This window comes from Pogona vitticeps, chromosome 9, assembly GCF_051106095.1.
Source record: "Pogona vitticeps strain Pit_001003342236 chromosome 9, PviZW2.1, whole genome shotgun sequence".
Lineage (NCBI taxonomy): Eukaryota > Metazoa > Chordata > Lepidosauria > Squamata > Agamidae > Pogona > Pogona vitticeps.
In genome coordinates, this window is record NC_135791.1 from 16,545,589 (window position 1) to 16,569,483 (window position 23,895).

At 40.0% G+C, this 23,895-nt stretch overlaps 1 protein-coding gene across 5 annotated transcripts in view; it reads right to left on the reverse strand.

Moving 5' to 3' along the window:
• The window catches only part of DYRK1B (dual specificity tyrosine phosphorylation regulated kinase 1B), a 41,050-nt gene that overhangs the window by 14,913 nt on the left and 2,242 nt on the right, over positions 1-23,895 (reverse strand). For 2 of the 5 annotated variants that reach the window (XM_020812915.3, XM_020812914.3), the window contains exon 1: positions 1,693-2,487. The exons of the other annotated variants lie outside the window; for them this stretch is intronic. In XM_020812915.3, coding sequence (XP_020668574.1) covers positions 1,693-1,780 — 88 coding nt within the window. In that variant the 5' untranslated portion in view covers positions 1,781-2,487. Of the gene's footprint in view, positions 1-1,692; positions 2,488-23,895 lie in introns of those variants that run through there. 5 annotated transcript variants of the gene reach the window in all.

Genomic DNA, 23,895 nt, shown 5'->3' on the forward strand with positions numbered 1-23,895 from the left:
TATAAATACAATTCTGGCCAAATTGTTGTATTGAGGGTGAAGTGCTTATACATAAAGTTAACAAAAACATACACAATTAGACCAGGGCACATTATATTTTAATGCCCAGTATGAGAAGTCTTCCATCACAAAATACTTTTTTTCACTTCATGTTTCATACTCAACTGATTAACTGAAATCCTGTTTCTTAGCACAGTAAGCCACATTAGAGTAGGCCTGTCAAATTAATGGGATTTGGTGAGTCAATTCCTCCATAAGGTCCACTGATTCAAATTGGTCTACTCTAGTTGAGACTTTCTTTAGTGTAGTTAAGTCACAATTACAAGTACACTCACCATTTGTGCCACTGATCATGCGGACCTAGTCTACTGCAACTTACTATCTACTGCAACTTACTATGCAAAGCAACAGGATTTTAGCCACAATTCTGCTTTTGCCTAGTATACCCCTTTAAGAAAAGGAATATAGTCTATCACAATCTAAAGCCATTTTATTTCAGCAAAACAAAGTGTCTTAACTTAGAAAGATAGATACAGTGAGCCTATGCATTTAAACACAAGTTCCTCCACCCATAGTTAGCATCTCAGAAGGTCTGATTCATATAACAGTTTATTTTGGATACCCACGTGAGTTAAAAAGTACAGTACTTCAAGTCATCTTAACAAGACAAATGCTAGAAATCTGTTTTTACCAGCTAACCGGTACATAGCAAAAAATCATCTAGTACTGTGCAACTCTCTAATTCACAAAGATAATTGCTGGGTCCATAGAATCTAAAATCAGTTCTGCAATCATAAGGAAATAGGTTAAAAATTCTCCCAGAAGTATATAAATAGAACACAAATCTCTCCAAACACAATCCCCATGTTGATAATTAAAGCATGATTCTTCTGATGCACCAGTGACAGGTTAGTGTGTACAGTATATGTACCATTAGAAATCAGCCATTTTATGCCCAATTCAGGCAAATTGTTCATATAACTCTGACTCTCCCGATTCAGTTCTTACTCACCTATTAATGAAGCCAAACTATCCTTAGGATTCTTCATCTTCTTCAACCAAAATCATATCTTAAGTAAAACTCTTGACTTCTTGGCTTTCTTACTCAGGATACTTTCAGATTCCACCATGATCCCTCTTAACACAGTGGCACCAAGGCTATGAAACTAAATCCTGGAGAAGCCCCCCCCTGCCCCCCCATATTCTTTTAGGAGACAGTTTAAAACACTTCTTTTCAGGGAGGCTTTTCAATCTGACCCTGGTTGAACATTTCACCTCCAGTTCTGCTTTTCTGTGATAATTTGTTGGTGCCACTGATTTTTCTGTTTTTCCTAATGTTCTTGTCACAGTACCGCCATTTGTATAATATTTTACTGTTTTGTCATGAAGCTTTGTTTTAAACCTTTGTATACCGTCCAGAATGGGGCAGAATATAAATTAAAGGATTAAATAAACACACACACCTCAGAGAGTGTCTTCACATCATAGTCTCTCCTCCATATATTATAATGCTAAAGAAAAATAACTTCCCCTGTGTTAATAGTCTTCCTCCTTTACATGATCAAAGACGAAAACATGTTTCTCAGAGTTCCCACAAACTGTTGTTCTTCACCACCCGAGTCCCACAGTTTAGGACAAATATCTTATTCAATATCTAAGCAGTACTCTCCCCTTTATCATAGCAGCCCTTACCTGTGACCATTTTTCTGTTGTAGCAGGTTGAGGGCAAAAAGGATGAAGGCTCCTCCCGGGCCCAATGTGTCTGCAATGTCAGCAGCATTGTATAAGACAGGTTGCAGTGCTAGAGATCAACACAGGAAAAGGCCACTCCTATCCAACCACACACAATCCACTCAAGTCCAGAGCCAGACTTCTTAGATGATATGCACCCACGTTATGTTCCTGAGAGAGCAAGTCTTGAAGCCACAGTGAGCTAACCAAAATGCAGTGCTACACAGCTGTCATTGCAGGGGCTATGGAAGGTCAGCAGGCATGGAATGCTCTCTTGGCTGGATCAAAGCAAAGTGCTGCTTACATGCCACGGCCAAGTGGAAAGTGATCAGAGGAACAGCTGAGAAAAGTTTCTAAAAAACACAGGCCAAAGAAACACTAAGAAAAAAGGCTGAAATGTGCCAATTTCCAACTCATTTTCTCATACTGTACTACCTCTAGGCCAGGTATTAAACACACTGATGCTGGGTTCCAAAAATATGAATGGTCTCTTAATGAACTCTTTATGTTAAACCACTAAGAGACAAGAGAAGTTTAGAAAAGGTCCTGAAATGTTTACAGCAGTAATTACTATTTTTTCTTTCTGTCAAAATAAAGCATACACTTTCAGTATATTTATGAATAGGCACCCAATTTATCTGGGTAGCACTTTTCAGGAGAGCACAAAATTCTACATTTTGTTTTCCTAATGATAAGAATCTTGCAATCACTGATGGAATAATGGGAGTTTCAATTTGGTGGGGAAGGGAATCACAAATAACCTCACAGATGAAAAAATTAAGCATACTACCTGTATGCAGAAATCGCATTTTGCATCAATATTGTGAAATACCTAAATGAAGTAATATTCAATTTTGGGGCAAAACCCTTCACAAGTCAATGCAAGCTACTGTCCCGTCCACTGAGAGGCATTATCCAACCCCAATCCTTTTAGTCCCTTATAGCAGAGGTAATCAACCTCCGTTTTGCGGCCCAGTGCCAGTACGTGGCCTGAGACGGACTGGGCCACAAAGACAGACTTCCTGCCCCCCGCACGCACTCCCCTCCCTACAGCTGCTTTGCGCACGTGCCAGCGCCAGCGTGAGCGCTCCCCCACCCCTTCACACATGCGCCCGAGCGCCTGAGTGAAGGGGTGGGTGGGCGCACAGGCGGGCGTGCAGGTGCCCCTGCACATGCGCAAAGGGGTGGGGGAGCGCTCACGCCGGTGCTGGTAGGCGGGGTCTCCCCCACTGCTTCGCGCATGCACCCAAGAGCGCGCATGCACCTGCGGGTGGGGGCGCCTTCCTCAGAGGCTCAGCCAGTCCGCGGTCCCAAAAACGTTGGGGACTGCTGCCTTATAGGTCACACGCTCTTCCCAACACCATTAAAATTCAAGCATATAAAGTATTACCAGGGAACATGTCAGTCAAAGTATGGGGTGAACTGTGTTTTGATGGATCCTTGGAGACACGCAAATATCATTTTCTTACTAGGAGCCTAATATCAGGTCTTCATCAAGAGCCTCTATTACGAGGATGTCTTTGTCACAACCTTTCATAGATACAATCTGGCTCCTATTTATCATGCTGCCCTTTCATCTATCCCCACCAGAAAGACCACTGCTAATTGCTGTTAATGACCCATAACAATGGGCGGAGAAGGACTGCAGAAGTGGGATTTTCACACACCCCTCCTTTGTCCATCTAAGGAGACCAGGGAAAGGTGAAACCAGCATGGAAGATATATCAGGGGTCTCCTACCGACTCTCCTCATTCTCAAGAAGCTACTTGGATGAGTAGCGAAACGTTTCAGCCTAAAAAGAAAGAAGTCCAGTTGCCATGACTCAACTTCCAGATAAATTCACATGGATTATTGAGAATCCTCACAGATACTGTATAACCTTTCATAGAGTTGTCCTAAACTAAGTCTTGACAGCAAAGCTCATAAAAGCCTTAGGTCTACTGTTTATTTTGCACACTTTCTGGAACAGAGCGCAGCTCAAGAAAGAAAAAAAAACTACTACAGACACTTACACTTATTCAAGTAACTGAAAACAATCCAGACATTTATAAGCAAAACTGGAAAAATAAACGTAATTCTTGAACATTTTTGTCTTTTAAGAGTTTCCCCCATAATAGAGAATCTCAACTAGTAGTTTGCTCATAACATATGGCTAGGGCCAAATGAATTTATTTCATAAAAGAAACTGATTCTATTCTGACTCAAAGGAATTAGATGACCATCAGGTCTATCAGGCTTTCCAGGCATGCCAGGATTTCTTGGGCTAACACATCAAGATGGAATGCCAGGTATTCCAGGATGCAACAGAACAAAGGCAGGACTGGCTCATTTGGACAGGGACAGGTCCCCTGCATGAGCCAGGGAAATGATATGTTCTGGTCGCCCTAAAAGAAGACTCATTTAAATAACTGTGGCTGACGTTTCATTTGAACACACAGGGAGCTGCTTATTTTAACTTAGAGGGGGGAAACCAAGATTTTTAGCACTGGCAACATTTGCACGTCGTAACAAGCCTTTCTGACCCTTTCCCCGCCTTTTCCTCCTCTTTTATATCCTTCCCCAGACTTTCTTCCTCTAAGGGCTGCCTTTGGCTCTCTCCTCCCCCCCCCACTCTGTATCCTTCCCATTTTTCTCCGTCTTCTGTAATTTCCTCCCAAACAATTAAGAGATTCGCTGCAATCAACAAGTGAGCTTGAGGTTGTGCATTTTCACGTCGCAGGGAGAGGTGCAACAGGCCATCAACAGGGGTCCTGTCTTTCTGGTTGTCAGTCACACAGAAATACTTTGAACACGTAAAGGAAGATTTGTAGAAATATGAAGGACATGGTTAATGGCTGAGGCATGCCTGTGATCTTCTACTGAAACTCGGGATGGTTAAAAAGCTTAACTTAGAATTGTGTGAAACTGTACATAGATTATATAACTGAACTAATAATATCATAGTTATTTTTGGGTCATTTCTGTCTCTAGCCCATCCTATGTGAAAAGCTCAGAACTGTTTTACACAATGAGCCCCTTGTCCCATATGAAGAAATCTGTTAATTTGCACTCATCCTCTAATACTAAAAACCAATGAGAGATTTCTTTTTAAGGCTTCTAGCCAGAGGCACCTTAAGAGAGTTAAAATTGCAACCAGCAGTACAGTGGTACCTCGACTAACGAACGTCTCCACTTGTGAATGTTTCGAGTTACGAACAGCTCCGTTTGCAAAATGTTGCTTTGACTTGTGAACGGAGCCTCAACTTACGAACAAAAAACCCTTTCCTGCCCTTTTTTTGACCTAAGTTCATCTTAGGTCAAAAGAAGAAAAAAATAAAGAATTCTCCCCCTAGTGGAAGAGTACGAAATATCCAGCTTTGCATTACCTTACAAACAGCACCTCGACGTACGAACGAAAAATAGCCTGAACAGATTAAATGGTTTTCAATGCATTCCTATGGGAAATCTTGCCTCGACTTACGAACTTTTCGACGTATGAACACCGTTCCAATACAGATTACGTTCGTAAATAGAGGTACCACTGTAACTGTTCACTGAAATATGTGAGGATGTATTTTGTAAAGCAAATGGCTCTTAATTGCCCACTAAGGATTAATAATTTGTATTACAAAGAGTTTCTAACAATATATTGTTCCTAGGAAAATCCACTTCACTTCCACCTATAATGGTCTAAATAAAATTGCCAGTTCTGACTTGTGTAGATCCACTAAATCAATGGGATTGACTTGTTGTTCAGTCGTTAAGTTGTGTCTGACCCCATGGACGGGGATTGACTTAGGCACTGACTTATTCTGCAGTTAACTCAGTGGAAATGGCAATTGGGTTTAGGGCAAAAAAGATCAGATTTACCTGAGCAGAACTCCAAGGCTTCCTGCTCCGGGCTGGTTACAATCCCTGATGGAGAACACTTCAATTTGGAAGTGGGAGCACAGTGCAACATTTTGTTGCAGGATCCAAGTACAATGGGGTCTCTACTTAAGAACTTAATCCGTATTGGAAGGTGGTTCTCAAGTTGAAAAGTTCTTATGTTGAATCTGCATTTCCCATAGGAATGCATTGAAAACCATTTAATCCGTATCTGCTCTTTTCTGTCCATAGAAACTACAGTGGAACCTCTACTTAAGAACTTAATCCATTTTGGAATGGTGTTCTTAAGTTGAAACGTTCTTAAGTTGAAGCAAAATTTCCCATAGGAATGGACTGAAAACCAATTAATCCGTTCTGGCTGTTTTTTTGTTATGTAGAGGTGCGTTCGTACATTGAAGCATTAGTTCCCATAGGAACTAATGCAAAGCTGGTTAATATGTACTCTACCACTAGGGGGAGAATTTTTTTTTAACCTAAGATGACCTAAGGTTAAAAAAAGAGCAGGAAAGGTTTTTTTTTCCTGTTCTTATCTTGGATTTCTGTTCTCAAGTAGAAGCAAAATTTAGCAAATGGAGCTGTTCTTAAGTTGGATTGTTCTTAAGTAGAGACGTTCTTAAGTAGAGACCCCACTGTATGTATCTGTGTCTGGCTTTAGCCCACATGCAAAAAGTTGCAATCTCAACCCTTCACATCAGGGGTGTCCAACCTTTCACCTTCCCTGGGCCACATTAGAAGATGAAAATTTGGTTTGGGCTGCACATACATTTGGTTTGGGCTACATGGGGGGGGCAGCCCTAGCCTTCCTCCGCAGCCCCGCTCCAAGCGCGCTTACCGGCAGCTGCGAACTTAGACAGCAGAGGCTGCCAGCTTCGACTCCGGCGGCTTTATGGGGCTGGGAGGGGGTCCGCCTATTGACGGGGACGGTGCTATGCAGTTACGCAGCCCCCTGTCCCCTCCCCTCCCCTCCCACTCCTTCCTTCCTTCCCTCTCTCTCCCTTTACTGTTGTGACATGCCCCGGCCACATTCTGGCCGCAAGCGCCGGCAGTGTAACTTGAAACTTTGGAATTTCTTTAAAAATAAAAAAATTACACTGGGCCGCATTACGACTTCACCTGGGCCGCATGCGGCCCTCGGGCCACAGGTTGGACAAGCCTGCTTCACATCTTCAGAAGCAAAGAAGTTCCTGCCGGATGCATTGGACAGCAGCAACTATGTATAACTGACAATAAAGGTTTGATGGTCTGACTTGACATAAAGCAACTTCCTGTGTTTCTAGTGCTGTAACTCTGGCCATATGAGGGGTGCAAACCTGGCTTTTGCAGATATTTTTATTTTATTTATTTATTTATTGGACTTATATACCGCCCCATAGCGCTACAAGCACTCTCCGGGCGGTTTACAATTTTTAATTATACAGGCTACACATTGCCCCCCCAGCAAGCTGGGTACTCATTTTACCGACCTCGGAAGGATGGAAGGCTGAGTCAACCTTGAGCCGGCTACCTGGGATTTGAACCCCAGGTCGTGAGCACAGTTTTTTTTAGCTGCAGTACAGCGTTTTAACCACTGGGCCCAGTGCTCTTTAACATTTTTATTAATTACCTGGATCAGGGGGTGCAGGGAATGCTAATCAAATATGGATGACACAAAACTGGGTGGAATAGCTAGTAATCTCAAAGACAGAAACAAAATTCAAACTGATCTAGATAGGCTTGAGCACAAGGCTAGAAATAACAGAATGAAAGTCAACAGGGATAAATGCAAAATACTGCACCCAGGAAAAGTATTGGTCTACAGTTACAAGATGAGGGATATATGGCTCAGCAATACTATAAGTGAGAATCATGGAATCATTGTAGATCACAAGCTGAATATGAGCCAACAGTGTGATGTGGCTACAAAAAAGGCAAATGCTATTTTGGGCTGCATTAGTAGAAATATAGTCTCCAAACCCTGCAAGGTACTTTGTTCCCTTCTATTTGGCACTTGTTAGGCCTTACCTTGAGTATTGTGTCCAGTTCTGGACACTGCACTTCAAGAAGGATTTTGACAAATTGGAACAAGTTCAGAGGAGAGCAACAAGGATGATCAGGGGCTGGAAACCAAGCCCTCTGAGGAAAGACTGAAAGAACTGGGCATGTTTAGTCTTGAGAAAAGACGACTGAAGGGAGATAAGATAGCACTTTTCAGTACTTGAAAGGCTGTCATACAGAATAGGGACAGGATCAGTTCTTGATCAACCCAGAGTGCAGGACATGCAACAATGGGCTCAAGTTACAGGAAGCCAGATTTCAGCTGAATATCAGGGGGGAAAAATCCTAACTGTTAGAGCATTACAGCAATGGAAGCAATTACTTCAAGAGGTGGTGAGTGCTCCAAACTCTGGAGGCATTCAAGAGGAATCTGACAAAACACCTGGCAGATATCCTTAGATTTGTATTACTGCACTGAGCAGGGAGATGGACTCAACGGTCTTCTAGCAGTGGTCCTCAACCGTTTTCCCAACTATAGACCATTTGCAGGGGGCATGCCTGCGAGGGGGTGGAGTTCATGCACGCGCATGCATACATCACACTTGGGGGCACTCAAGCGCATGCACACAGCATGCTCACAGGGGCGCTCATGGGAGGATGTAGGAGATCTGTGTCTGCGGCCCGGTCCTGGATAGGTTGCGGACCACTACCAGGTGGGAACCAGGGGTTGGAGACCTCTGTTCTAAGCCCCTTCCAACTTTCCTACATTCTGTCTTTCCTACATTATCAAATAAAGGTGATGCAGCACAGGAATATCAAGGATGGTGGACATCATCCAAAACCCAGAGCAGAGGTTGCTGGCCTCTGAAGATGCTGGCCACAGAGACTGGCAAAACGTTAGGAAGAACAACCTTCAGAACATGGCCAAAGAGCCCAAAAAACCCAGAACAACCATGGTGGACTGTCTCTCCCTCTCATATTCATTTTACTTAATGCAGCTTTAGAAATCTACCTCTCCCTTGGTCTACTGGCACCATAGCTGACTTCTTTGCAACTTCACCATTTTACAGAAGCAAGCATTTGGGTTTTCTTCAACCATGTATTTGAGTCTTCCGTCCTCTGCAGGAAGAATATGACTACCCTGGCAGCCCAGGTTTATTTTCTGTACTTATGAGAAACCTTCTTCTGCAATGGTTGCATGTATCTGATCTTGAATTGCTGCTTGAAGTTTTAACAGGAGTGATTAGCTGGATTGGATGCTGCACTCTCTAAATATTTATCCTGTAAGCTGCCCTCAGGGTACTTAGCATTTGAGCACTGACTTGGTTTTATATAGGGAGGCAGAGGGGGAATGCTAGCTTTTAGGTCTCAATTCCACCATCTGTACTAAAGAAGTTCTAGTAAATGGCTGAGATAACACTACTGAAGTAGCCTGCTTCTGGTAAAAAACAGTCTAATCATTTTAACATTTTAAATTTGTTTGGACTTCATATAAGTTCATAATTTTAAATTGTGCAATGCTCTGATATATATAAAAAGGAAAGGCTCAGATAGGTTCCTGTCACTTGTATTTTAACTAAGAGTGTTTCTATATTATACTGTTATTAGCAGTTTGATCTTACTAACTGCTGTAGCTCCATTCTATGGGATCCTGGGTAGTTTAGCCAGATACTGTGGGTAATACAGTGGTGCCTCGCAAGACAATTTTAATTCATTCCGCGAAGATCGTCGTCTTGTGAAAAAATCGTCTTGCGAGGTTCCCTATGCATTGGTCTCAAAAAAACAAAGTCTTGCGAAGCATCCGTCTAAAAAAAAGTCTTGCGAAGCATCGGTCTCCAAAAAAAGTCTTGTGAAGCATGGTCATAGAAAAAAACATATTGCGAGGCATCATACTGATCACAAAAACCAATCGTCTTGCAGTTTTTTGGTCCCACGAGGCAATCGTCTAGCAGGGCACCACTGCACTTTGATTCTGATTTCTGCATTGAGCACAGGGTTGAACTCAATGGCCTTCCAACTCCATTATTCAATGATAATGCTGTGCCATGAGGAAGAGAGACTAATTACAAATAGAGCTACATGAAGGTCCTAACTGAAACCTAACAAGATCTTCTGCTTGCCTATGCAAATTGCATTTGAGTATACCTTTCCTTAAAAGTAATTATATAACTTCTATGACTACTTCTATTTTCTGCCTCATCTTACATGATCAATAAAGAGCTTGTCTCACAAGACCAGGTGAAACACATCACTTACCTATAGTTGATTTTAAATGAGTAAGCTCCCTTTTTTGTACCCTTCTATGCTTTCCTTTCTGCCACAAATTATTTTGATATTATACCCAACTTAGTAAACTGTGCTTTGGCTATATGTGAAGATTAACAAAACCCAGAGATAGCAGTACACATTTCAAGCAACTGCCAATATATAATACATTGGTCATTACAGATATTCCTTTTCTATTTCATAAAGACAATTCTGGGAACACAGTGAGACAGTGATTCTATTTTCCCAGTTCTAAATTTTAACATATGATCAATCTGTTAAGAGTACTATGCAAAACCTTCATGTGAGCTGCCCGACAAAATATGGCCACAAACATAGCTACTAGCTTAACTAATGATTTAATAATTACATCCCATCAAGTAATTATGACTTGCAGCAACCTCTTGCAGGGTTTTCTAGGAATCAAGTACTCAGAATTTGTTTACTGTTCTCTTCTGGGGACACCCTGGGAATCTGCAGCTTGCCCAAGGCCACACTACTGGCTCTTCTTCTACAAGGCATAATGGGCAATCAAACTCCCAACCTCTGACTCCAGTCAGGTGCTCCAGCCCACTGAGTTATCCTAGTCTTACAAAATTATGTATACCATAACTTTTGAAGAACAATCCAGTAAACAGTCAATTTGGTTGAAGCTGTGCCTCAACAAGTTCTGAAATCTGACTTGGTGGACCTCAAAATTGTCATAGTCAGCAATTAAAATATTTTGCTTGCACATATAATGTTTTCTGGCTCAGAACACAAGGTCTGCCTTCAAACCTTGTCGGCTGGCTGTGCCATACCATACTAGGGACTACTGGACCCTTTTTCAAAATAGTTTATATAAAGGGAGTTGAGGTACAAACATAACTTGATAAACAACCAAAATGTACAGAGGGGAATCCAGTACAAGAGCTTGGGGTATACTGTATGACAAACTGCAGTTCAGCTTGCAAAGAGAAAGCTATTGCCATCTTAAATGTACCTTACACCTTTAGATTAAGAAATGACAAAGGCAAATCTAAAGATCAACTAGTCTTTCCTTCCATAACTGCCTGTTGGTATTATTATGTGCCATCAAGTCACTTCCGACTTTATGGATGAGAGATCTCCAACATGCCCTGTCCTCAACAGCCTTGCTCAGCTCTTGTAAATGACCTTCGGCTTCCTTTAGGGCAATGTTTCCCAGTCTCTTTCAAGTTGGGGCCCCTTTTTTATAATTACCAAGTAACCTGTGCTTCCACTACAACCCATCCCCATCCCACCATTGGTTGTTTTTTTCTGGTAGATTTGGCACATCTCCTTATACAAATAATTTGGGACCATCCCTGCAAGTCTGACTTCTCCAGTAGCAGTTAGTACCACCTGCCCTCTTAGAGCAAACTGACTGTTACTGCTACGGCTGCTGCCACCACCACCTCTCTGATGACAGGTCAAGGAATTACTTTACTGCCCTGGGTAGTGTTTAAGACGGGTAAGCCACAAACAGCTCTGATCTTCAGTTTCTTTGCCAGATTCTGTATGGCGATACTCAGGTCTCAGAAATTCTACAGTAATCAGTTATTAGATTTTAAATTGTCTTTTAATGCTAAATGTTTTGATGAAGTATTTGAAATTTTGGAAATTCGTAAACATTTATTTTTGTTGTATGACTGGAAAAGAAGACTTGAATAAGAAAGCAGAGAAGGTCATTATTGGCCCTTTGGAGAAATGCTGGCTGTTCTCCTTTAAGCCAGCTCATAAGGCTCCAGCCCCATGCCCTCTCCTCCAGAGTGACACCATTTGGTTTCGCTCGTACCTTGCACCTTGCCATGTTGGACTGTATGGCCAGAGATGTGGCAGCCCCCCAGAAAACACTCTGTGACCCCCTTAGGGATCATGACTCAGAGGTTGGGATGGGAACCAGTGCTTTGGGGAGTCAATCCATCGCATATTTGGTCTTCCTCTTCTACTCCTGCCTTCAACCTGTCCCAGCTTTATAGCCTTTACAGAGAATCCTGTCATCTCATAATGTACTCAAAGTTTCATCATTTGGTCTCAAGAGGTAGTTCAGGCTAGATTTGCTCCAGTACCCACTTGTTTGTCTTTCTGGCAGTCCAGGGTATCCGAAAGCTTTCCTCCAGCACTATATTTCAAAAGACTCAATTTTTTTCCTGTCAGCTTTCTTTACTGTCCAACTTTCACACCTATACATGGTGATCAATAAAACAACAATGTAGATTATCTTGGTCTTCTTGTGACATATCCTTACACTTGGTGATCTTTTCTAGTTCCTTCACTGCTGCCCTTCTGAGTCTCATTCTTCTGATTTCTTGGCCACAGCCTCCATTTGGATTAAACCAAGATATACAGAATTTCTCCTTGTTTCAATTTCTTCATTCTCAACATTAAAGTTGTGTAGCTGTTCTGTAGTCATGTTTTTTCTTCTTCTCCATGTTCAACTGCAGTCCTGCATTAGCACAAATAATTTCACTACCATTTCCCCAAAAATAAGACATAACCTGAAAATAAGCCCTATTATTTTTCAGGATGCTCATAATATAAGCCCTACCCCCAAAATAAGCCCCAGCTCAGTGAAACCCCGCCCTCCACCATTGTTCAGCAACCAGAAGAAGGTGACATAACTGTATTTAAATAAATGTATATTGTTGTACATGAAAAACATAAAACATCCCCTGAAAATAAGTCCTATTGTGTTTCTGGAGCAAAAATTGATATAAGACCCTGTCTTATTTTCAGGAAAGCACAGTACTGTAAAAGTGATTTCAAGTCATTCCCACTTTATGCCAGTAAGAGGGTGTGATCTGCATATCTTAATTGTTCATGTTTCTTTCACCAGTTTTCATTCCTCTTTCATACGAATCTAGTTTGGTTTCCATATGATATGTTCTATAGAGAAACTGAACAGATAAGGAGATATAATGCACTCTTATCTGACACCTTTGCCTATAGGAAACCATTCTATCAATCCATATTCTGTCCTAACAGTAGCTTCTTGTCCACAATTCAGGTTATGCATCAGGACAATCAAGTGCTGAGGCATATTCCCATACCTTTTTCTACTAACCCATCTCTTGTTAAGTTGGTCTCATCCTGCAATTAATCCAGCCCCATCACTGTTCCTATAGGATAAGTCTGTAAGAAAAGCCATCAGGAGGAGAATAAGTAGGGCTTTCAATTGAGAGGGTTTTCCAGGGCAGGGCCCATTGAGAGATGGGAAGCATACATATACTACTATATTCTGGTATCAGACAGCAGGCATGGCACACATGTGAAAGAGAGAAATGGTGCATACAACTATTATCACCATTGCCACAAATTCAGCTGAGGCAAATAAGTAAGTTAGGTGGGTGGGAAAGATCTGTCCAAAAGGAGCACTGGTCATGATTACAAAACCAAGGGGACCAGACATGGATAGGATTCACTGAGATCACTAACTGAATTTCCTGCTTATGGCAAGATGATCTACACCACAATCATCCCAGGAAGATGACCACTTTGCCCTTTCTTTTAGAAACTTCTAACAAAATAGTTTCTCCAGAAAGATTATTTCAGTACTAAAGTTTACTTATAGTCAGACTTCATTCCTCACCTTACTCTGTTAAATTTAATTCAATGTTCTTTTTACCCAATTACCAGTAAGTATTGCAGTTTTCCTCCTAGCATCTTTAAAAACTTGTGTGTCCCTTAGCTTCCTACCTTTCCCTACCCATAGCACATATTCTTATTACTTTGACTGTTCCACACATTACTAGCCCCCTGTGAATTTGAGTGTGTTCGACCTTTTTTAAAAAAATCTAAGATGCTGGAGCACAATTGCATGAATAACATCTTATCAGTACTGAGGAAAATCATACAGCTAATTCCTGATACAATGCAGGTGCCTGCTATCCTTGCTGGCACAACCTTACTTTTCTCCAATAAACCAGAGATGCTGGATTACATCAGTATTAATTAATGCTCAGTCTAAAGCATTCTCAGAGACCAAAATAAAGTCAAATATTTCTAACAGTTTAACCTCAATGCACCTCAAAACTTTCTGAAGTGCCATTCCTCCATCTGAGAGAAAAGTCAGTCTAGAAGGCTTTGAAAGGTCAGGACAGCATACCTGAAAGATTTAGTAAAGAGAACTTCTCATTTTCTGCCTTTCTTCATCTTTGTTTTGCTGTTTTAACTTTCTTAAAAGATCTCATAGACCTCTTAGTCCTTTAGACAGGGAAACTATTTTCTCCATCATCCACAAAAAATTCACCCTACCTGTGCCTTTGCAAAAGCAGCCTGAATATTCGCCAAATCTCCCAATATCATTTAGGGGAAGTGTTTCCAAGTCATAAACATTCACTGTCATATTACAGAGGGAATATAGTACTTTTTGTATCATATTGAGGAGGGTTTCAAATAGTGGGGGGAGGGATGTTTGTTTAGTTCATCTTTTTATATTAGCTTGTCAAAATGTTTACATTCCTTTATAGCCAAGATAAAAATAACGTGATTTTTTTTTAAAAAAAATGTCAATTTCATCCATTCTAGGAAGACGTTTTGAGTGCCTGGCCCTTAAAACTCTGCTCTGCCAATACCACTCTATGCAGCTTCCGTTACTGAATTATACTTGCCACTTTCTCCAACAGGCTCCTGTTCTTTTGGCTTTTCCATACTAGGAATAGTTTTAGTTACTAAATTTGGTTAGAGCAGATGGTTGAGAAATTTGTTCTGTTAAGTTTTAGTGATAACTTTTTAAATTCATAACTTTCTTTATATCAGGTGTTTTTTTGTTTTGTTTTTTTGAAAATCAGACTTGGAAGGAAGAAAAACATATTTGTCCATCCCTGCCTCTTGGTAGATAGCAAAGCAAAACCTTTCAGGGAAGACAAGATCTCCATGGATGGCAATTTATTTCTTGAGCCACCAGATCAAATACCATTCTGATATTGGTCGAAAAGATACCAGAAAGGGCTGGTTCTCCTTAAGAAGCATTCCAGACCTATCTTACTGCAACTCAATTTCAGCTGGCCCTGTGGTGTCCCAGACAAGAAAGAGTTTATGCAGAGGACACACAATCTTCCCAATTCCCATCATATTCAATGCAGAATAAAATATTATATTTCACTCATAACAGCTACATCTATCAGTGCTGAATACTCTCGTTTGATTTCTCCTTCTTCAAAGTGCAAGTTCCCTTCAACATTTGGTATAATGTAGAGAAAACCTTCAAAAGTTCAAGACGATTCAAGCAAGTGGTGCAAAGCTGCAGGAAAAACAAGAAATGCCAGTGAAAGGCTGCGGTCCTGTGTTCTCTTGCGGGGGGGGGGGAACTTTCTTGTTGTGGTACCTTTCCCCTGACTTATGCACTCAACAGCTACAACAGAGAAGGTATCTGCATTCCTTTAGTAGGAATAAAAATGTTGCCACCTTTTCTTGCCAGAGACAGAGGGCAAAATCCAATTTTTGTCCAACTAGAAAGATACACTGAATGACAAGGACTTATTAGTTAACAATATTTCAAGTACCACTGATATCATTAAGTCTACTTAATGATAAAATTAGATTTAGCCCAAAAGCGAGACACAGGAGGGGAGAAGTCCCTGCCACACCCCAGGTTTGCTGATCTTCTCCTTCAAGGACCACTAACCCCAGATGGATAATTCTTGTTAACTGCATATCAGATGACGTAGGATCCTGGTGCCTGTTGCTATGGCAGGCAGGCACCCATCTTTGCAGCCCTGGCCAGGATTTATTCCCATGCTGATGCCCTGCCATGTATCTCTTAAGATTGAAGCACAATGGGCAGGTGGCAATTAAATTCTCCTTCTATGCTATATTGTGTTGATGTTCCATCTGCTGCAATTCAAGAAAGAGAATGAGCAGAAGAGCTTATGGCTTGCTGACTGACATGAGAAGATTCTATGAAGCAATTTGAAGCTGATCAGTTTGTTATATGTGCTATAACCTTGTCTCTCAACTAGGCCTTCCAATGGTGAACAAGGGAAAGGACATGGATTCACTGATACAACATTTGGAATCTGCTAGTAATCAATGCAATTACAGTACTTCCAATCATCAGTAACCATAAAAAATTACTCAAAGAATGATTACTTTAAAAAAAAGCAGAAACAAAACAGCAGCACAAGACAGTGGCCTGAGGAAACAAAGAGTGGATGCCAAAATAAGCTAAATGATTGCAATGCATGCTAACCAGTAAAGCATGCATACATAAATAAATAAATAACCCGCCAGCTTACAATTTCAGACTTCCATGGGCTGCCCCATGATTTCTGAACATTAGCATTGCCAACTCTGCTGCTACAATGGATTCCGACGGAACTGTACAGTAACCACCACCTGGTCCCTATCCAAGGAGAACGCACAACACGCTTTTTGAGACTGCATGTGTCTCCTGCCAAAGCAGTTTCTTGCTGTGTGGTGGCAGCAGTGGCTAGGGGTGGGGAGTTGGGGTAGGGTCGGTGTGGGAAAGAGAAGCATGTTACTGGTTATCTTCTCAGCAAAGAAGAAATTAGCCAAGAAGCTGTATTTTCCAAGCATGCAGGGCTACCTAGGGGAGTTTCATTCTGCCAGACCACTCTGGCATTGTACGTCACTGGCACAGGGCCAAGCCTGCACTCCGCTTCCAGGCCACAGGCTACACATTAACCCTCTGCTTGGTCCCTGTTCTGCCCTGCAGATTTCCACCAGGCAGCAAATTCAATCCCCGCCTCTTCACTTGCTTCTGTGCAGTGCTTCTTCTGCCATGGCAACAAGCTTCTCATTGGAGAACTAGAGCTGCCAGGGAGCCAATGGGAAGCCAGGTCGTGTTGCTAGGTTCTCCGGGATGCAATGGGCTGATTATGCCCAAACAAAGCAAGAAAGAGGAGAAGGCGAGAGTCTCCAAAAATATACCTCGGTAAAGAACTGGCTCTCCTTCCAGGAACAGGGGCTAGAAATAACCTGCAAAGGGAGACCCAGCAACAACAGAGCTCATGGTGTTGGCACAATGCCACAGCCACTCACCGCAGCCGTGATCTCTCCTGCTCGGTGACTCTCAGAGCCAGCTGGGTACAAAATTCTTCCCCTGTCCAGAATCCCAAGAGGTGCCTGAATTGCATTTCATATCTGTCACCACCATCCTTCAGTGTAATCGGCAAGACTAACATAAAAAGGCTGCCTGGCTTAGCCACAATACCGTAGGTGCACCCCCTTCTCTTGCGCCAGCTAAAAGACATCCAGGACCCTTTTCTGCAGACACGGAATGCCACAGTTCTGCTGAACCAGAGATTCAATTCAAGAAGCTTTCATAGATGTAAAAGAAGCATTTTGGCTAAAAAAATGTTGGTCTTCCAACTCAAAAGAGGTGTGAAAACACCAAAGGAGGTCAGATAAATGCAATCTTAACCACATTTCTCAGAAATATCAGAAAATTTAAGGTAACACACAATACCCTATGGAAAATTCTAAATGCATATGATCTCACATGAAAGAATGCCAAATACTTGCCTGCCTGTCAAGAAAGACCAAGTATATGATCCAAGATAAAAATTAATTATTTTTAAAAATCAAATTGATTTAAATCAAATTGATTTTTTGATTTAAATAGCCAAAAATCCAATAATCTAAATTATGATTTAAAATGCCACATACGTTGTTACCAGCCTGTTAGCTTTGAGACTGTATGTTCACTTTACATATTGAACACTGAGAAATATTTTGACAGGGAAAAGATACATTTTCTTTAAGGAGAGAATTATTTCATGCCTTACAACACAACTTAGAAAGATAAATCAGACCTGGCAATCAGAGGAGACAATAGTCATAACTTTACAACATCCAAGCCAATTCCATCCAGCATTGTTACAGCTTTTTTTTTAAAAAAAAAAAAACTTTTAAGTTTATAATCACTCAAACTGAAATAAATCTAAAGTCATGCTAACAAAGCAAACACAGAGGCCTCATATTTAAATTTATAGAACAATATTGATAAGAAATTGACACTGTCATGAAAACACATGGAATCTAAATAACACATCAGTCATGAGAGGCAGAAGGAAAAGTGAAATATATTTAAAATCCAGCACATGACAGCATCACATTATGGCCAGAACAGCAACATGGAAGGACGAAGGTAAAGAAAACAAGGCTTTATTGGAAAGAACCTACAAAGTAGTAAGACAAGACGGCTTAATGTTATCTTAAGCACACTTACTTTGAAGCATGATTCCAGGAAGTCTAGGAGATGCATTTCCAAGTAAAAGTAAAATACAGAATATACAAAGATGATTCAGGACACTGTCACACACACTGCTGAGTAAAATGATCATCATGGACTTCAGGATCTGGCTTATGTTCAAAAACCGAATACATGTTTTTCTGTGGATCAAGATACATGTTGCATTTCTGGATGGGGGAATATCATATGGCACCAAAACCACAGTAAATGAAAATACTTAAGTAATTATTGCTAGATTTCCTGCTGAATGATGTATATGAAAAGCCCTCATATCATGTGCATCAGACTATGGCAAAAGAGTATGTAATAGACTTGACTGTAATAATAAGGATGACATGGATTAACTTACTGGTCATGTTTGGTGTGAAAGATACTTTGAGTGCACAGATCTTGAGAAGACAAACCACTCAGGGTCAAAATGAAGATCTATTAGCCAGGGACCCTGTTTCCAACAGCAAGCAGATTTTGAAATCACACTGGCTGGCATTCAAACATCATGATAAACCATGTTTTCTTATTAAAGGACCAAATCCCATAGAGCACAAATTAGCTACTCCCCTTTCACCTGAAAATACAACATCAGAGGCTTCTGATTGATTGATTGATTACAGTGTGGCATTATTTCTGAGTTCTAAACTATAGTTAGTCTGAATTATGTGTTGTTGAAACAAGCCAGCTTCACATAATTTGAAGTTGGATTCTTTTAAATAAAACACAATTAAGATTAAGTACTTTGCTAACTTATTAATTTAATAAGCTCTGTCCAATCTAAAATAAAAGCAAAGAATTCGAACTCCTCCCAGATGCACCAGAGGACATGAATGAGTCTGAGGACACACAGCTTTGATTCGGTCACAATAAACCACAGTTTATCATAAACATCCAAATGCAGCCAATATATTTTAATAGCCTGGGAGTATAATGAATTATTATATTCCTTGCAATACTCCTGCAGTCTTTAGCAGTTAAACTAGTCATGATCTGACTTACCACTTTGTTCACTTTTTAAATTTGGTTGTACTAATGACCTTTTCTACATTTGTTGCAACTGAGTGCTGTGGCAAAATAAGTTCATGGTTGAAACCATCTTTTTTGATGTTCGTATCATGTGAAGAGACATATCTCATTCTCTAGGCACATTTCTAATCTTGTTGCTAACTTTTTCCTAACCAGGAGACTGTAATCTTTTTAGCCTTTGCTCATATAAAAGATGCTCCATACATATACCATTTTACATGGAGACGTGGCTGCACAGGGTACTCAAGCTGCTGGTATATCTGTTATACTGAGAGCACTGTACTTTAAAAAAAATCTTTACTAGTTGTTCCTGAAGTTGTTAGTTTTCTGTTCGCCTGTCAGTTACAGAAGTACAGTTGACACATTCAGGGATGTCCTTCAGGTCTTTCCCAGTTCCTTTACTTCATTCAAGATAAACAAAATAACAAGCAAAAGGACAACAAAAACATGATTCTGCTGTGTATGCTGCCTAATGACTGGAAATGGTATGCAATGGGAACCTAAACTACAAAGTTTCAATGCTTCCTCTTTAATATGAAGTTAAGTTGCATATTTTCTATATCCTGTACCTAAAATATTGTAAAATTAATTTTAAGCTACAAGGATTTTATTGAGTTATTTTATTATTGTGGATCACAAAGATTATACTAGGCTTCTAAAGCTTAGAAAATGAACTGTATAACACTACATTCATTCTCTTCCTATATTAGGATATTCATTTTTCTCTGTCCTCTGGGTCAGTGCTGAAATCACATATGCTATCATGGTCAAAGCCATTTAACAGCTATCTACCTCTGGTTTGGGATGTAAGATCTGAATAATTATGAAGAAGGCCAAACAACAAAAAACCCAATTGACTGGGATTGTGTTCTCAAACCACTCAAGTGTTGGTGTCCATGAAAACAAGCCAAACAGGACCTTTACCCTCTCCACTAACAAATGTACTCTTCTCACAACGAAAGTGAATGTTCTCATCCTGGGTTTTTTTGCCCTCTTAACACTCAACTCTAAAATGACTCCAAGTTTAAGAAAATGACCAGAAGGAAAAATTTAATCAAAAGATAAAGAAAAGATTATACAAGAACATAAGCAAAGTACTGGGATTAAACACTAGATGTGTGAGAGACAGAAAATCTGAATTGGTTCAGAAGACTGGGCAATTCTATAACAACTGCAGTGACTTATCCAGGAGGACTGATTAAGGGAGATAACATTTCATAACGTGATTAACACCTGAGTGATATGGTCTAGCATATTTCTGAAGAAGGCTAATAATGTTTTTCCAGGTCCTTACACTAGCTCTGTGCCAACAACATTCCATTTAATGTCACTCAGCTTTCCAAGTACAAGAAAAAAATAATCTTCTCCTTATACATGTTTCAGGATAGTGACAATGGTATGAAAGTGAAGTTCTTGCAGTTCAGAACCAGTTCTAATGGCTTGAATTATTTGTGAAACAGCTCAGAATATGATTTCGTCAAAGTTTTAACATGACGCAGATGCTTGTAGGATCACTAAAATACCTAAGAGTGCAATGTACAAGCTTGGATCATGCTATTCTAGCCTTTTGATTTCATTAATTAACTCATTCACCAAATAACAATTCCATTCACCAAATAATAATTTGGCCCTTGAGGTTCACTGCCAGTACAATCACCAAATCTTAACCTAAAAGCCTAACACAATCCAATCAAAATTTTTAATTACAGTGATCAGATGTGATTCGGATTATATATCAATGTCCTCAATATTGGCAGAGCTCCCCAAATATCTTGTAGACTCTTGCTTCACAGAGCCAGAAGCAAGAATAAAATGGGATAATCCCAACTATAATGCTTATTCTCTTTACTGGGTTTTTGTTGTTGTTGTTGCTATTTCCATCTTCCACTCCAGAGAAAGATGAATATGCTTCCTAGTCTGTCAAGTCCCAAATGAGTTATGTCATGGCATTCACAATGATATAATTTAGGTACTATAACACTGACTTAGTTTAAAAATGTACAGAAACAGCAATAATATCACAGCTTTCCTCCTTTATGTATTTTCTGCAACCATTTTTGTGAAACTAACAAAAAAAAAAAAGCATGGCTACCCTGTGTGGTATAGTGGAGAGTGTAACATACTAGGACTCAGTAGATTGGGGCTCAAATCATTGCTTGCCTATGGAAATTCAGTAGCATACTGGTGGAAGTGATAGAATCATTGGTTAACAGAATAACTGAATCGGAAGGGCCTATAAGGCCATCGAGTCCAACCCCCTCCTCAATTCACAATAAAGCTAGTCTTTAAATATCCCATTTTCTTTGATAATTGTATTAAAGTCTCTGTAAGTCAGGTCAGACTTGATGGTCTAATATAAGCCTTATGACATTAGGATCAAAGCTACTCATTTAATAATCCTGTGTTTTATAAGCATTTAGAAAAAGTAAAGCACTTTAACAATTTCTTGATGTACAGTCTCTATCTAATTTTTAAAGAAATTTTCCAGTGTCTTATGATCTTCAGGAAATTTCCTTTCTGGCAAGCCACAGCTTCCTGTGTGAGCTGATACAAGATCATAATGATACTGTTTATATCTCTGCAACAATTTATTAAATGGACAGGCTTTCTGTCAGACACAACTTTAGGAGGCCAAACTTAAGAGTTTATTTGTGTATGTGATCTACTATACTTCACTTTCTCTCTTGAAATGAAAAATGTTTGGCACAGACAACCCCATTTTACTCATCTAAGTTATCTGTATTCTTATATAGTGATAAGCTAACCTGTATTTAGTTACAGCAACATGGGTGGCTACACTCAGTTTTATTCCATATGGGTTTGGAAGAAACTGTGTTTTGATGGCCACACTGTGCAACTATGACTACCTACCATGATTTAGTTCACTTTATGTATTTGCTCTACTTTCTAGAAGAACCGTATTTGCATGCTGCAGCAAAAGTGTCAGAATTCTTGAACAAAGCTGCATCAGATGAAATCGGTATCTAAATTTAAAAAATAAATATAATAAATGATTATTCAATAGAAGTAAATACTTCATACTGCAATAGGTTCATTTCAAGCAAGCCACAGAATCAATATAATTTGCAGCATGTGACTTGACAGGCTTGTTTTAATCACTTGGATTAATTATACCTATGGGCATTTTCTGTGGTGCACCTGCTCTCAGCTTGTGACATGCTGTGATCCTGCCTGCATGGACTGATCTTGCATTGGTATACATATTACCCCATCTGGTGATGGAGGAATGAGGTGGCCTTTTGATCCTTCAGTTCCAAAACATGTAATCTCCTCAGAATTATGAAATCATCCAATTCCATCACAAAACAACTCCTCATACTTATCTATAGTGACATGTTTATCAATATATTATCAGCAAATATCATCACTCTGCAGCTACAGAAAATGCCTGTAATATAGTACCCATTGCATGCTCCTTGTGGCAGTGTCACTCTTCTCAGTGTGCAAATGTTTCCTGAACTTTTAACAAAAGTACAAAAGACTCCATAACTACATAGAATACATGTACAAATGCTATACTGTATTGGAGAAATCCTGTTTGTGGACATTCTGGACAAATGAGAGCAAAGACCCATCCTCTCATCCTCCTCTAATAAATTTATTCCTCCACTGATGCTGCATCCTAACAGGGAACTGAACTTCCCAATGATCTAGTAAGACCGTAGAGCAGTGGTCTCCAACCTTGGGCTTCCAGATGTTCTTGGACTTCAACTCCCAGAAATCCCGGCCAGCAGAGGTGGTGGTGAAGGCTTCTGGGAGTTGAAATCCAAGAACATCTGGAGGCCCAAGGCTGGGGACCACTGCCATAGAGTACTACTTTTGAGCCTCTTGTCCTCTGCAAATGACTGCCACAGATTTTCCTGGTCTTAACTTATTTTGCAAAACATAATTCACAAATTTCATGATGCTCCCTTATAATGTGTGCTATGAGAAGATGTTCATGTCTTCAAAACAGCAGTAGAAAAATGAGACACAGACTGCGCTTAAGTCCTACGTAAATACTGAGGCCTTCTTTATGTTGTCCAACAGTAGGCAAGCAGAATAAATGTAGACAAGTGGAGCCACTTAAAAGCCTGCTCAATTTTAAGTAATTGTAGCTCCTGCCATAATTTCATTACCTCTGTAGTAAAAAACAAAACAGCTGCTCTTTTGCTGATTGATCAGTGGTGCACTGGGAACCTGGAGCAATCCTCATCATACATTTTATACAGGGAAATAATAAACTCAAGATTGTGAGTTGTTATCAGTACAAGTTTTCAATAATCTGGACCAACACTTTGTTCAAAAGTACTTAGGCATATTTTTTGTTCAAAAGAAGTGTTTACTGACTAAACTGGGCAGTAAACTTTTTAAAAAAAATATAAAAACAGCAACACAGTCAGGAACAAACATTACCTGTAAAAACAAAGAACATGTAGAAAAACTGGAGGACAGGAAAAAACTATTTTCAAAATTAGAGACTAATAGAGAACGGCAAGAGCTGCAAAGAAATGTGCATATGGTTATCCCAATCCAACTTAACACAAAACATTATCATATCCTAGTCAGGCACAATGGGTTATGCCAAAAATTCAACTCATCATTGCCATCAATAACTACAATTTCTGAAATGACAAACATCTGTATCTGTTGTTAAAGTTCTACAGACCCATTCCAGAGTTTTCAGAATAGCTAAAAATATTTTAAATACCATTTCCCTTTTAAAAGGATGTACTCATTTGCAAATAGCAACTGAAATCAACACTACACACAGGCAACTGCAAAACTGATCCAGGACATCAAATGGAATCTCAGACTACACTGAA